Raw genomic sequence first — 15985 nt, 5'->3', positions numbered from 1 at the left:
TTGAAATCAACAATAGATAAAATGGGCCAGCGAGGCAGTGGAGTGAAGAGCTTAGCACAGTTGTGTGAAATTAAATAGGGGTTGGGGTCATGTTCTCGTTTTGTCTCTCACTTCATTATTATAACAATTCAAAGCCTTGGAACAAATTTTGAAAGTTTAAATGATGGTTCCTGGAAAGGTGAGGATGCTCTATGAGGCCAACCAACTGCCTGGATCTGCTAGGGCGTCTGGCCAGATTCTCCTTTCTCCAGCACACGGCGCAAAGGAGCAGAAACAGGCCCCACACAACATGGAAGCGGAGGACCGGCAGCTACCTCCAAGCCCAGGGAAACCCTTGTGTATGAATATATGATTGGGTCCTGTAGGCATTCAGGGTGTGACTAATGGGGGGGGGAGAGGGGGGTCAGTGGTGAGGTAGTAACTGGGCAGCATGTTCCCTTGAGGAAGGGCTCAAAAGCAACTGCAGACCGCTCTGAAAATTAACGCTACTTTAGCCTTCGCTATCTCCTCCACAGTCAGCCTCCCCTTCACTGAAAGGGTCGACCTACTCAGCCACTGTGTGGGGCTCCGGGAGAGCCAGTGCAAAGAGGCGTGTATATAAGTCATGCTATCAAAGCCAGGTTGGGCTTGTGAGGCAGACGGAGGAGCAAACTGCCCCATCTATTTAGCTGCAGGATTTGAGACGTCTCTTACCCAGCCTCAGTGGGTTTTGAAACCCTTTCTCTGTGCTTCATCAGTGAGCTGCCATCCCCACCTGGCTGAAAGCATGATCTGGTGACAAGGGCCTGACTAGGATATTCAGTGTGTTTTCCCCACCCATGGGAGAGGAGCCCCGGGCCTCTGAATTTGGCCTGTGTATTTTGCTTTCAGGGTTGTAGTAGTTGAGATTTAGGCCCGTTTAGGGGGATAGCCTTTAACTTGCCAGTTGTATTACCTAGGCCTTAAATAACAAAGGTCACCGTTCTCAAAGTTAGGTGCCTAAAACTAGGCATCTGAAGCCACATTTAGGCACCTAAATAAGTGGCTTGATTTTCAGAGGTGCTGAGCATAGGAGACAAAGGGATTTAAGAGTGCTCAGAACCCCTGAAGATGCCTAAATATGAATTTAAGCTCCTAACTTCAGACTTCCAACTTTGACGCTGTGGGGCAAATCCCTTTACTCCAATATCTACAGTATTCCAGGGATCCCCAATAGGGAGTATAGGGAAGTACAAAGGATAGATGCGATAGCTGGGTAGCCTCGTGTGTGTTAGGGAAAATGGGCAATTTTTTAAAGTGCCATCATTACACTTTAATTTTCATGCCACTGGAAATGTAGAAATTGATTAAACAACCCTCTCAGATTTAGCAAGAACTTGGCAGACACAGATTTTTTTTTTTGTTTGTTTAAAGTGAAGTTTCTCTCTCGGCTGCCCTGCCAATGCTTTAATGGATATGAAGTTGGAAAACTTTGCATTAAGGTTTCTAGAGGCTCAGGGGAAAATTGCATGCTGGAAGAGGACGTCTGAATGCTGCTGTCACTGAGAATACTACAGAGGATAGAGTGCTAGGGAAACACAGTGATCCGGAGAAGGGGATCAGATGAAGACGTACTCTGTCAGACCAGTGAGGTTTCTATTAAGGGTGTAGAAGCAGGAGAAACAGAGATTGTTTCCTTAGTGTGTACGAAGGAACGTGAAGTAACAGTTTTGACCTGACTGCAGCATTTCATGAAAATCTGAGTTCAGTTGTCAGCAATTTTGTTTTATTTGGATTACAATCTCAGGAATTTCTTTGGAGACTAACAGGCGTTAGCAAGCTTGGAAACCAGACTGGAAAAACTGAATCTGGACTCTTGTTGATGTCTCCAGGTTCACGGATCATTCCTGAGACACAGCACTGTTCAGGAATAGAAGAGAGGGGCCTTTGGGTGAAAAATGAGATGTAGCATTAGGATTCGATAGCGCTGCTATGGATCAGCAGCCATCAATCTAATTTAGTTAATTTGTCACTTGCTCAACTGTTCATTGGACTTGGGCTTTTTAGTTGTTTGGTTCATTATATTTTTCCTCCAAGATAAATGTAGACAAAAAAGAGGTGATAAATAGCAGCAATGTATTCAAATGAAAATACAGAGGAAACTTTACGCTTCCTAAAAGAGGCTTCTGCTTGACTTTTGTGCTCTGTTAGAATGCTGCTGTATTTGTTCACTTACACATATTTGAAGTTACTTATTTTTCATTCAGTTGTCTCAATGTCACTTGTCACTAATCTTGTCCATAGCAGAAACATACATGGGTTTGTAGTTCAGGCCACATCTACATATGTATTTTTGCACCGGTATAATTATTTCTGTTAGAGCTGTGATTTTTTTGTTTTTGTTTTTTGTTTTAACCAAAATAATTACACTGGTATGATCTCCTGCTGTGGACGCAGTTATACTTGTTTAAAGGTGCCTTATACCAGTATAACATGTTCCTCTTTCCCTACAAGAAGAGCTATCCCAGGATAAAGCAACTGTGTATCAGCATAATTGCATTCACATAATGGGGTACTCAGCTTTAACTATACCACTATATAGTCAAAGCAATTAGACATTTGTGCACAGACGAGAGCTGAGTGTGTGGTTTCCCTAGTCATACTGCAGCCTGGCAGTGGTAGGATGTATGGGATACAAGGTCTGTGGTGTTTGAAGTCGCCAATAAAGCAGGGGTTGCAAGTGTTTTAATGTAACTTTTAAATTTCACCCGGTATCAGGAATGAGGCAATAGGGCGGCTTTCTAGTGTGAAGGATGCTGTTGTTGCTACACTTGGTCTAAGACCGGCTTGAGGCTACACGTCACTGATCATGTAGGGTGAGCTTTTCAAAAGTGCTTCAGTTGGAGCAGAGTTAGGCTGTTGCTGATTACTTCTGAAAACCCCCATCCTTAGCTACTGCTGTTGGCACCCGCAGTGATCACAGGTTGCCAAAGCAGAGGCCACATTGAGGTCGGACTAAATTATCACGATGCTCATTTCTGGCCTTCAGGTCTCTGAGTCAGGCTGCATCAAGCCCATGCTGCCCGCGCCTACGACAAATCATGTTGCAGTTCTAGTGAGAGAAACCATATAAACTAAAAGAACGAAGCTTCGATGGTTTGTACATGTCACTAGAAAGACTCGTTACAAGCACAGTTTAATACTTTGGGTGTGGTTGGCTATTTCATGGACTGTTGTAGGTGCCAACAAAATAAAACAGTCAGCACATGGAGTTGTGTCAAACAATGTAATTAAGATTCTAGTCCCAGATACTGTCGAAGCACTAATCCTCGGTGTTTTGGAGGACATAGTGCTGCAGCGGATCAGCTTACCTGCCTTTCACTCTATTTGAGTCCCAGTTTATAGCATATAAATCACAGGAGGGAATGTACATAAAGTTGTGAGGGGTGCTCAGGTGCCATTATCTCAATGGGGTCACTCCTTCCCGCTACACACCCCGACTCTGTAGCTGCAAACAGCAGTGTCTGTATAGCTCCACTGTGCAGGATTAGAGTGGGGAGAGGAAGGGACAGTGCCGGGGTTCCATACACTCGCCACAGCTCCTTGCATGGCCGTGCACAATAGGCAGGTGAGAATGGGCTGCAGAGGGCTGAGACCAGAGCATCCACCCAGTGGATTGCCACCCCCATAACATGGGTGCGTTGGGACCATGAAAGACTTCACCAGACAGTGGGTGGGCTTGCCAGTTGCTCCATAGCCCGCAAGACTTCTTTCCCTTCGGAGATACCTCTGGGTGTCTGGATTTTGCCTGCCAATGTCCCTTTGGCTTTGAAATTGCTGTTGAAGTGTTTGCCGTGTGCGTGAGGGTTATTTTTCCCCTGATAATCCACCATCAGGGCTCTGTGTCGAGAATGAATATTAAAGTCCCAATGGACTTGACTTCAGAATAATGACTTAAAAGTCCAAACATTCAGAGGCCTGACTGCTCATTTTGTGCCAGTTGTTGATTTCAAGCGCAAAATTACAGGATAACATTTTAATTTTATTTCTAAATAAAATGACAGGCCAATTTTTGAAAACCTAATCTCTCTCTGAAAGGGAACCAGCAATTGTCTGCACTTCGGCTCTGGTTCGCTGACATTTTTATGTGCTGTTGATGTAATGTTTTCATTATAGCTATGCTGGGCTGTCCATTGATTGTAATTACTCAGTTATTTAAGGAAAAGATTTTTTTGTATTTTTAAAATTAGATCATTAAAGATGTAAAATCAGAAGTATTGACCCCAAATGATATGTCCCAATTTCCTAGCATATTGATCTTGATCTACGTATACCTCGTTACCCTAGTGCCCCACAATCTTTAATGTATTTATCTTCCCAACAACCCTGAAGTGACTTGCCCAAGGGTGCACTGGAAGTCTGGGGTAGAGGAGAAATTTATAGATTCATAGATATTTAGGTCAGAAGGAACCATTATGATCATCTAGTCTGACCTCCTGCACAATGCAGGCCACAGAACTTCACCCACCACTCCTACAAAAAAAAAAAACCTCACACCTATATCTGTGCTATTGAAGTCCTCAAATCGTAGTTTAAAGACTTCAAGGAGCAGAGAATCCTCCAGCAAGTGACCCGTGCCCCATGCTACAGAGGAAGGCGAAAAACCTCCAGGGCCTTCCAATCTGCCCTGGAGGAAAATTCCTTCCCGACCCCAAATATGGAGATCAGCTAAGCCCTGAGCATATGGGCAAGATTCATCAGCCAGATACTACAGAAAATTCTTTCCTGGGTAACTCAGATCTTACCCCATCTAATAACCCATCACAGGCCATTGGGCCTATTTACCATGAATATTTAATTACCAAAACCATGTTATCCCATCATACCATCTCCTCCATAAACTTATCGAGTTTAATCTTAAAGCCAGATAGATCTTTTGCCCCCACTGCTTCCCTTGGAAGGCTATTCCAAAACTTCACTCCTCTGATGGTTAGAAACCTTCGTCTAATTTCTAATCTAAATTTCCTAGTGGCCAGTTTGTATCCATTTGTTCTTGTGTCCATATTGGTTCTGAGTTTAAATAATTCCTCTCCCTCTCCGGTATTTATACCTCTGATATATTTATAGAGAGCAATCATATCTCCCCTCAACCTTCTTTTAGTTAGGCTAAACAAGCCAAGCTCCCTAAGTCTCCTTTCATAAGACAAGTTTTCCATTCCTCGGATCATCCTAGTAGCCCTTCTCTGTACCTGTTCCAGTTTGAATTCATCCTTCTTAAACATGGGAGACCAGTACTGCACACAGTATTCCACGTGAGGTCTCACCAGTGCCTTGTATAACGGTACTAAAACCTCCTTATCCCTACTGGAAATACCTCTCCTGATGCATCCCAAGACCACATTAGCTTTTTTCACAGCCATATCACATTGGCAGCTCATAGTCATCCTATGATCAACCAATACTCCAAGGTCCTTTTCCTCCTCCATTACTTCTAATTGATGTGTCCCTAGCTTATAACTAAAATTCTTGTTATTAATCCCTAAATGCATGACCTTACACTTCTCACTATTAAATTTCATCCTATTACTATTACTCCAGTTTACAAGGTCATCCAGATCCTCCTGTAGGGTATCCCTGTCCTTCTCTAAATTAACAATACCTCCCAGCTTTATATCATCCGCAAAATTTGAACACAGATCATCTTAGTACTAGACTAATGCCCTAACCACTATCCCAACCTTCCTTGCGCCGAATGGCTTTTGTAGCCCTTAACAAAACCAGTTACATATATTTCTTTTGCTTTCCTTTCTGCTAGATCATTGAAAAAACTGATGAATAATAGTCTGTGTGTGGCACTCTGGCCTCACTCTCCCGTGAGGACTTTGGAGAAACTCCATGCATTTCCAAAAATAATCTGCAATAGATTGATGAAACTTCTTCAGTTATTATTCATTCCATGGCATTGGCTTTATCCTACAGTCCTCTATCCAGCCAAGCTCCCAATGATTTCAATGGAAGCTTTCTAAATGAGAGGGCTACTGAGTGCTGAACTAGGCTTTTACAGCCAGATTCATTGAAGGAATTTAGGTGCCTAATTCCTATTTAAACTAATGGGAGTTGGGGACCTAAATACTTTATATATTAAAAAAAAATCTGGCCTTTAGATGTGTCTGCAGTATGGCCCATGTACTCTTCCTGGTAACAGTTTAAATTGACACTGAAATATTTTACAGGTGAGAAGTTCAAAGCTGCTTAATGGATTCGAATTCCCATTCCCATTAGAAATGGGCATCCTGATCCCCATGTCAGTTTTGGAAAACTCAGCTGATATCTCTCAGATAAAGTGCTAAGGGATGACAACAGGGCACCCTTTAAATACAGTCAACCCCCCATATGGTTCGGGCTCCTATAGGGTTTTCTACAGTCTAAAAGAATCCCTTTAAAAATAGGCCTTGGTAAATATAATTTCTTCCTTCGATCTTCAAAGAGCAGATTCTGACCCTTGTGATGGCTCTGAGCAGCACTGAGCTCCAGGAGGAGTCCTGATGAAGTAGATTCTCTTCAAATTGAGCAAGAGAATCAGGACCTGGCACTTTACATGGTTTCACCCTCTTCCCCCGGCCCCCCGGATTTCTCAATAAATGGATAAACCCAGTAATCTCTTTTTTTTTCTTTTTTTCTTTATCAATCATCTAAAATGTCACCTGATCCTTGTTTAATTGGTGTTTCATTCCTGCCATTCGCTTTTGTTCCTGCCATAAAACAGCAGGGGTTCATGGCTCTTGTGTGTAACTTTTTGTGTAGTTGATAAAATGATTTATCCTGAAAACATGTGTTTCCTGTTGTTGCTGGGACATCTCTATGGTTGGAAGGACAGATTTTGTACTTGTGTATAAGGAGAGAGCAATTCTGGTGCTGGAAACAAGGGCAGACTGCTAGTTTTGTGCAGGGCTTGGGAACGAGCTAGCCCTGCACAATGGTGTGTGGGGTGTGTGTTGGATCTCCCTCCCTTCTGCTCCTGTAGGCAAAAAAGGTCCCGTTCATGGTTACTCTATGGCTCTTTTATGCTAATTCAGATCTGGTCTAGGTCACTTTGCGCAGGCGCCCCCAGTGAACGAATCATATTAGGGCTTTTTGCAGAGGTGAGGGACATTCCTGTACCCCAGCTATTTCCAGCTGCTGGATTGCCCCCTTGAGGTCATAGACAGAAAGCACAAGTTAAGGGAGCCCCATGGCTGCTCTAACCTACACTAGGGCCTGGTTGTGACTGCAGGGAATAAGGGAGGAGATGGATTATGACAGAAAGCATTATTTTTGCAGTGCAAATGAGAGCTGAACTCTTTCATACCCGTTATGTGCTGATCATAACTTGCCCTCAGTAGCAAAACTGGAATGGCAATGAATTCCAGAGGTTTAAGCGAAACGTCTTCGATTGTTAGCAGAAACATTTCCTTGCTGTGTATTCCTATTAACACCTTAGATAATAAATACAGGAATAATTCAGAAATCCAATGCCCAAATCTAGTGTTTATACTGATGGCTTTATCATTTGCACTTATCAAAGCCTGGACAATGAGAATCAATTGAGTTGGTTTCAGGTAATCAGTGTTTTAATGTTGGGTGACAGACATTTCCAGTAAAAGTTTACCTATTTTTAAAAACTACTTTTCAGGGGAGTTTAAAAACAAATCATGGAAACATTTCTATGGGTCTTGGCCAAGATTTTCAAACATGGCTAGTGATTTTGAGTCCCCCAAATTTTGGTCGATCAACCAGAGACACCTTGAAGCGACTTGATTTTCAGAGTGCTCAGCAATGTCTGAATATTAGCCCCCTCTTATGGTGTCTCAAGTTGGTAACCATAAACTTGCTAGTCGGTTTTGAAACCCATGGCCAAGCTTCGCTTTTGTAACAGCCTGTTTTTAACAAGGTCTAGTGTGGAGCCAAGTGTCTGTTCAAGTGGTCCCTTGCTTAAACAAGCACAGAAACCTCAGATGGGGAGAAAGGACTGGGTTCTGTCTGTAGGAATCTTGATTCTTCTTTGACAGTAAAATGGTATGATCAACAAACACGCAGTCACTTTTCATACTTAGCTCAATGGTGTCTGTCTAATTCCTCATCTGCCTTAATTGAAATGGATAGTTCTGTTGTGTCTTGCAAAACTGCTCACATACATTTATGAGTAAACACCATAGTACCTTTAATCCAGTGCATATTGATTTTCCTATTCTGATTTTTGCTTATGTATGCTTGTTTCTCCCATTTCAACCTTAAGCCACTTCTGCTCCCCCTACCACTCTTTATTGACCTGTTTTTGTACCTCTTGACTGTTTGCAGTGCCCAACGAACTTTTGAAGAGCCCAGCTCTGCCAATGCGGCGTGCGTTCCTTAAAGCCCTGATAGTCTGTAGACACAGGATCCAGGAGGAATTTTCAACAACTGAGGTAAGGCAGTGTAACACAGATGCTTCTGCTTTGCTATAGGGTTTTTAGAGGAAGAAATATCTTTTTGTTCACTGCATTGGATGGAATCTGCGGACGTCTATGTCAAAAACATAGCTTAGGTTAGTTTCCTGAATCTACATTTAAGCACCTAAGGGAGAGAGTTTAAAAAGCACCTGGAGATTTAGGAGCATCAAAGCCCATTGAAAGGTCATTTTGAGTTTTGGGTGCTTTTAAAATCCTCTCCCTTAAAATACAAGTGTCCTGACTTTCACAAGTACTGGAGAACCCCAACCGTTACTGAAATCAATGGGACGTATGGGTGCCTGTAACGGGTGGCTACCCCACTCCTAAAATAGAAGGGGTAAAAGCAGCCCTGGAGAGGGCTGTGGCTGGGGATGGCTGATTGGGGAAGCAGCTGCAGCTGGGCCACGCCCCAATCAGGCCCTAGCTGGCCTGTATAAAAAGGCTGTGAGCCAAAGTCCCAAGGAGTCTCTCTCCAGGCTGGGAGAGAGCAGGGCCTGGCTGCCTGCCTGACACGGTATTGAGGGTGGTGCAGTGCTGGGGAAGGAGCAGGCTGAGCGTGGCTGCTCCAGGCTGGCAAGGCCCATAGAAGTACTGGGAGGCAGAGGAAGGCAACAGGTCTGAACTCCCTTGCCTATGATGAGTGGCCTTTACACTGCAGTTTGCCCCAGGGAGCAGGGGCTTGGTGATGATTGGCAGTAGCCCAGACTGAGGCAAGGTGGGGATAATGTGTTGGGGGTTCCCCAGGATGGGGAGACCCAGAGGCAGAGTGTGGGGGTACTGCCAGAGGGCAGAACCCCAGAGAAAGGGGCACCAGGGTCTGTGAGGGACACGGGGGCCAGAGTTGTGCAGATCACCGGCCTGCAGAGGGCGCTCTGTGCTGGAAGGAGCTAATTCCCAAATGACCAGCAGGAGGCGCTGCAGGGGTGAGTCTGGAGCTTTACAGTGCCCAGCACCTTTGAAAAGGGAACATTTCTGCTATGTCTGTGCTCTAAACACCAGGGGTTCTCTGCTTGTAGGCCCTGATCCTGCTAGGTGCTGTGTGGTCTCCGCTCATGTTACATATACTGAGGGTTAGGGGGAAACAATCTGTTTTTATCTGTGTTCGTGTGACACTTCATTCAATTTAAATGATTATCTGCATCTTTCAGTCTCTGCAAAACCAACCACGTTTCACCAACGAAGCATTTTGCAAAACGAACTCTCAGACAAATAAATCAATGGCTTGCCACTTAGTAGGTTTTCTGTAGCTAAGATTAGTGATTTAACAGTGAGAATGCATTACCATTCTGCTATGATGAAACCAGCGGAGTGGGTTTCAGGGTGCAGGATGAATAGTCCTGTGTCGGGACTATAGCTTAGGTCATTAAATTAATTCTAAAAAGAGCCTGGTATGTGAAAATGGCTTGATGTGTAACAGACACATGACTCAATCCATTGGGATTAACAGAGAGCAACACCATGGGAAAAATTATACCATGAACCTTTTGGACAGCAAGGACCCCTATTTTGCCAGATCATGCCTAGCCTTGAGCACCTTTAACTCCCAGAGCAAGCCTCTGGGGCTCCATGTTGGCCAGCCAGTCACAACCGTCCCTGATGGTGGGCCATCTGATTGTGGGCCAAGAGTGCAACCAAAGAACCCACTGATTGGCTGGCTTGTAGGACTGAGCCTTGTGTGGGGAGATTTGGAAAGGCACAAATGGGAATCTTTGAAATTCCCTCCCTTGTTGAAATTCTCTCCCTGTTGTTCCTCATTTTTCCTGCTTTGAGCTGGACCAGACTGAGGTTTTTAGCTGTGGCTTTAGGGCTCTGTCTGGCATCTGATGTATTTGGGATGCTGATATGAGTGGTGACCGGCAATAACCCACTGCGTTTCCTAGAGTGCATGGGCAACCTGGTGAGATGGTTTCATTTCTACCACCCTGCATGACAAAGATCACAGCTTTGTCTGCTCTCAGGCTGAGGGCAGTTAGCCTTCACAAGAGGACTAGTTTCTGAGGGTCAGATTGTGCTCAGGCTTGCATGCAGCACTGAGGCCAGGTACCAGGCCAGTCCTTGGACTCCCAAAGCACAAGGGGAGATGCAGCACAAGGGCTCACTTGCCTCCACGTTCACCAGAAGAGTGGAGAGGGAGGAACTGCTTCCTGCATCAGTGCTCCCTCTTCCCTCCAGCAATGAAGGGCTCCCTACAATGCAAGTGCCTCAGCACAGCCTATGGCTTAATAGCCGTGTTCCTGCCCTCAGTTCTTACTGCCTTTGGTCATTCTGCAGTTGGGGAAGGTAGGGCCAGACATATGAAGGTATTTAGATCCTTAAAGGTGCAGAGCGGGGTTTACAAAAGGACCTGAAATCAGTGGGACTTAGGAGCTTTTGTAAATCCCACTAGGCACCTAAATACCTTTCAGTTTGGCCCTTAATCTGTTGGGGGATAGATTACCTCAAAAAACCCACTTTATGGGCTGCCAGGTTTTGGCCTGGTGTCTGCTATAGCTGTAGGGCATTGTCAGACATGCTGGTCTGGGTCAGATGGCCAGGGCTGTGCAGACTAGTAGTCTGGGTCCATCTACGAACCATGAGAAGTCCCTGCACTTTCTCATTAAGCTCAAGGAGCTGCCAACAGTTAGGAGCCTGGCTGCACTTGCCCTTTGCTGTGAGTACTGTCTACACTCATATCGATTAGTTATGTCTTTAATAAAATTGTGGTCAGTGTGCTCCTTTCCCTTAGAAGGGTGTCGCATCCTCCTTAAGCAGTGTACCCACGGCATTAAAGGAGCACAAGGATGTGGCGTATATTATACTGAACAATGAAAATAGAGTTAAAAAGCATAGCATAGCAGGTCGTTGTCTTAGTTCTGTTTGGGTGATAGTTTTTAATATGTGATCCTAATTTTAGAGAGTTTATATTACAAGAATTAGAATAAAAATCTGGCCTTAGAGAGATCTTTTCTATCCAGTGGGATGAAAGTAAAATATTTCATAAACGTTAGGGTAAGAGCCACTCTGGATGAATGAGGATTCTGCTGTATTTGGAGAGTTGCATATTTCTGATCTATAATCTGATTTAAAAGGTTGGGGAAATTCCTTGCAGAAAGCAGTGTATTTATAAACAAATAATAAAACAGTATTAAAAGTTCAGAAAAGTGTTTTGAATCTTTCTTGCAATACATTCTAAAATCCCTCCTTGTTCCAAGTGCTATTTTGCATTACAAGTAGTGATAATTTAGGTGTTTGAGTTAGAAAAACCATTGGCATTTTATCACTTTAGGAATCTAACTGAGCATTAGGAGAGTTACTGGATTTAACACGGCTGTTGTGGATAGATGAGAGAAGATTATTCTTCTGTCCTTCATTAATTTAATGAGAAACACATACTTTAGTGTTGCTGAGAATCTAGCAAACTGGGGAAAAATTGTGTTGATTAAAAAATTTAAAAAATCCCCTGGAAGATTGCCTTTACTTCAGTGGGTTTGCTCTGTACTTCCTTTGACTGTTTCTTTTGTTTAGACCTTGTCTTTCCTTTAAAACTCTTTATACAACATTACTTTTTATCAAAGCCAAAGCAAATCTACATGTGGTAAATTGCAACTGATAAAAATAGTGATCACTAGAGCTGGTCCTCTGTTCTTGAGAATTATTCAAATGGTAGCTAATCAGTGCAATATACTGGCTGCATCTTTGTAGATATTCTTGTTAAAGAACCACCCTTATATTACATTGTGCATTTCTGAGGCACATTACGTTTCAAGATGACATACTGTTCTCTAGGAAGAAATGTTAAGCTGCTCTCAGCAAACTTTTAAACACCGGCATGGGTAGGCCTTTATTGTACAAGCCCTTGCAGGTGAGCAGCTGGGAGGTCAATGGTGTTTTCCTCCATGCCCAGGCAGGGTGTGGGGGCAGTTCTGGTTAAACACTCTGCACTGAGGAAGTAAGACTGAGATCTTCTCATGACCAGCTCCCTTCATCTCTTGAGTGCAGGACAGGAGAGTCTTTCCATGGATTTCAATAAGCTTTGGAGCAGGTGTGGGTGGGAAATGGGCAAGCCTGAATAGAGACAGGCTTAAGTGCATTCTTCACTCGTTAGCATGCTGACTTTGCTATGTGTTCCTCTCTTTACTAGAGCGACCAGACAGGAATAGCTTTGGAGCCTCACAGCAAGGGCCTGGTCCCAAGCCCACTGAAATCAATGGGATTCTTTCCATCTTGTTCTCTGGGCTCTGGATCAGGCCCCAATATGGGATCAGCTTTCCCTGCTTATCCCTCTCTTGTTCATTTTACTTTGTGCTTATATGCTCAACGCAACATCTGTGCTGGGCAGGATCAACCCCTTAATGTGGTCTTTATGCCAGTCCCTGCAGTGAGGTAATGTAATGAGAGCCATGTGTTTTGTAGATAGCAGAAGGAGATCTGTTCTGTTGCTAGGGGAAGCCTGCTGGAAGTGTCTGAGGTTAAGTTATGGAACCATGTTGATTACAGCGCTGTATTAGAGGAGGACATATTTATGTTAAATGCCTGAAATGGAAATTGGAATTTTATTGTTCACTGAGTTTTAATACTTTATTTCCTTAAGAGACTGCATCGTTGGATGCAGTGTGACATATTAGCCCCAAGTTTTCCATCCCAGCTTTCCATTGGTAGTTGTTTTGAGAAGTCTAGATTAGTAGATCGAAGTATGTAGCCTCGATGTAAAGAAGAGGTCTGCAAAGCCTTTTCCCAGGCCAGTCGGGGTTGAGACAGTTGATGCAAGGAGTGTGAAGAGGTTACAGCGGAACCTATGGAATCGTATCCTACTTCGCTTGCTCATTTTCGTAGTCTCTTTGAAAGCTGCTCTCATGAATAAGATAAGAGGAATTTGGCCCTAGGTGATTTTCAGTTAACCTCCGTGACCACAACACTGACAGATACAGTGTATTCAATTTATATTGATCTATGTAGAAATCTTCATCAGTACAAATATCCTTATAACATCGATTAGATGGCAAAGAATCCAAACCAAATGAGTTCTGTCATTTCTACTGCAGACGTTCAACATGGCTATCATTTATTTCATCATTAGCAGGACATGGTGCAATCAGCTGACCTCTGTCACTCTAAATGGACGCCTCTTAATAAAAGCTGAAAAGTGAATTGATTTTCCCTCAGTCATGTAATAAGCATATGTCTTTGAGATCTAGTCTACTCTGATACATGTAAATCCCATTAAAATTAATGGGAGTGGGTTTCACCCCTGGGCTGATAGGAGTATAGATTATTTTAATGGCTCAATTATTTACTTTATTTGTGAAAGCAGCCTTAATGATCTTTGGTATCAAAAATCTTCTTAGGGAGAATCATGGGTATTGATATCTTGGGTAGCTTCACCCTCAAATTTAAGCTCAAACCTACTGAAATCTGCTTAGATTCATAACTTTAGGACATGCCTCCTCACTGCATCCTTAATGGTGGGCTGATTGCCTTTTTGCAGGTATCAGCCCCACTATTAAGGTTGTGTTGAGATTTTCACTTAAAGCAGAAGTTAAATCCTCTTCAAACATATATGAATAATAAAATGTATCCCGCACAGATTTACGGCAATGGCTCTGATTAGAGGATAAATTTTCTGAGAATTTTCCAGTAAATCTATAAATTAGTTCGAGTTATAAGCATGTTAATATAGTTTCTTTAAGAAATTATTTGGTGAGTCTCATCTGTTTTTTTCCAGAGCTCTCCAGTAAATACATCCCTGATTGCTCAGTTCTGAATATTGACTCGTCTAGATTGTAGCAAAATATGAGGCATAGGCCACTTACTGACTTTATTATGATGTCAGTATTTTATTTATTAATATTTCTACTCATAAACCTTTCTGTCCACACCATGATAATAAATAACTGTCACTTAGAAATATTGTTTACAGTTCATTGTGAGTGTGAGGAAGGGGATCAAAATGAGTTTGTGCTGAAGTTCAGGCCTAGCGTTGGGAAATATTAAGCAGATGTTCTTTCATAGAGATCTATTAATGAACATTGTTTTGTTCTCTTCCTCTAGAAACAAGGATGGTGGTCTGCATACTGTTGTGGTGGATTCTAAAAGTGCTTACCCTGTCTTTCTTGCTGAAAACGACTCTGTCCTTAAATCCAGATGATCCCAATGTTTGTAGTCACTGGGAAAGGTAATGTATAAGCAGTGTCTTCTTTGTTAGATAGCCAGTTCAGATTTGTTCACTGTAAAGGCAGAATTATCACCTGGAGTCAAATTCTGTCACCACCCTGCATGAACAGACACTGATCTATGCTGCAGAGGCAACATTAGTGAGCACCTGTCTGGATTCAGAGCATCCAAAATAATCAGCGCCAGGGTTATGCATGAGGGAACATAGTACCATACTACTTATCTTCTGTCCTGCTCTGGAATGCTCCTTCGTGTACAGGAGCTCTCTCCCTCTTCAATTACGGGGTGCAGATTTCCAGGCAGGTGGCTGAGCGCAGTGCTTGCCAGCGTTGGCACTAAGTATTGATCCTTTGTTGGTACAACGTGCAGGTTTGTATAGTGCATTCTGAACTTCTTAGTTTCACCTGCGGAATTCCCATCGACATCAGTGAAAGTCCTGCATCTGAGACAAAGGCAGAATATGCAACACAGACCTCTAGACTAGAGAGCTCTGTGCGCTAGAGACCCCAATTGTGAATTAGGATAGTTTTGCTCACAACACATCTTTGTTATAGTGATAGGCTCTCATCCCATAACTGGGTCTGTGCAGGTGGGCTCTTGTGTCTGCATGGAGCCTTTTTGCCTTCAGTGGGGCTCCATATGGAGGCAGGGGTCCATTCGCAGAGACCACAGATACTAAAGTTGCTGCACTTTTAGGTTTAACTCAGGGAGCTTCCATACCAGTTACGTGTGTTATTCCAACGTAGGAGTGAATGGGGCCCTAACATTTCTCCGTAGCTCATACTACAGCAAGCATGGATCCTGTAACCAGAGTAAATATGCCTATGTCGCACAGTGGCATTTCTGAAGTTCATTATGGTTTGATTTTTGGAGGTTTTTGTTAGAGCGTGAAGTGGCTTACAGGACAAATGCAGCTGCAAAGAGAAGCATGTTCATGTGCAGAAATGGTATTTTGCAGTCCTGGTTTGGGAGATGCATTCAGAGCACAGGAATAAAATATTGATTTTGTGTGAAGAAAGTCAGCAACCTAGAGGCCCAGTGAAGGAGAAACAAAAATTAAATAGCGAAATTGATTGTTTGTACTGACCAAGACGACTGTGTTACTTTGATGTTAATAAATCAACCGAAAAAGATTAAGTTGGTGTAAGGCTGGGTAACCAATAAGATCATAAAATAATAATAAAGATTCGTGAATGTTATTGCTTTACATTAATAACGAGCAATGTAAATAAAAAGCCCACCACCAACAAAAACCTCCAGCAAGTTGTTATACAGAGAACAAAAGTGATTGTCTTGTGAAAGCCCGGGCTGCCCAGGTAGTAGGGAAATACGACCGGTAGATCAATGTATTAATCGCCCAATCAACTGACTTCAATGGGAGTCAACTCTCCAGGCAAATATTTTGACAT

General features: G+C 43.1%; 1 protein-coding gene across 8 annotated transcripts in view; it reads left to right on the top strand.

Annotated features, from left to right (window-relative positions):
• The window catches only part of MEGF11 (multiple EGF like domains 11), a 380480-nt gene that overhangs the window by 97727 nt on the left and 266768 nt on the right, over positions 1 to 15985 (top strand). For all 8 annotated transcript variants that reach the window (XM_075133231.1, XM_075133230.1, XM_048866672.2 and 5 more), the window contains exons 2-3: positions 8296 to 8402; positions 14454 to 14577. In XM_075133231.1, the coding sequence (XP_074989332.1) occupies positions 14462 to 14577 (116 nt within the window). In that variant the 5' untranslated portion in view covers positions 8296 to 8402; positions 14454 to 14461. The remainder of the gene's footprint in view (positions 1 to 8295; positions 8403 to 14453; positions 14578 to 15985) is intronic.

The sequence above is a fragment of the Caretta caretta genome, chromosome 10, assembly GCF_965140235.1.
Source record: "Caretta caretta isolate rCarCar2 chromosome 10, rCarCar1.hap1, whole genome shotgun sequence".
Lineage (NCBI taxonomy): Eukaryota > Metazoa > Chordata > Testudines > Cheloniidae > Caretta > Caretta caretta.
Note: the sequence above shows the minus strand (reverse complement) of the source record. Positions and strands in the feature narration are given on the sequence as shown.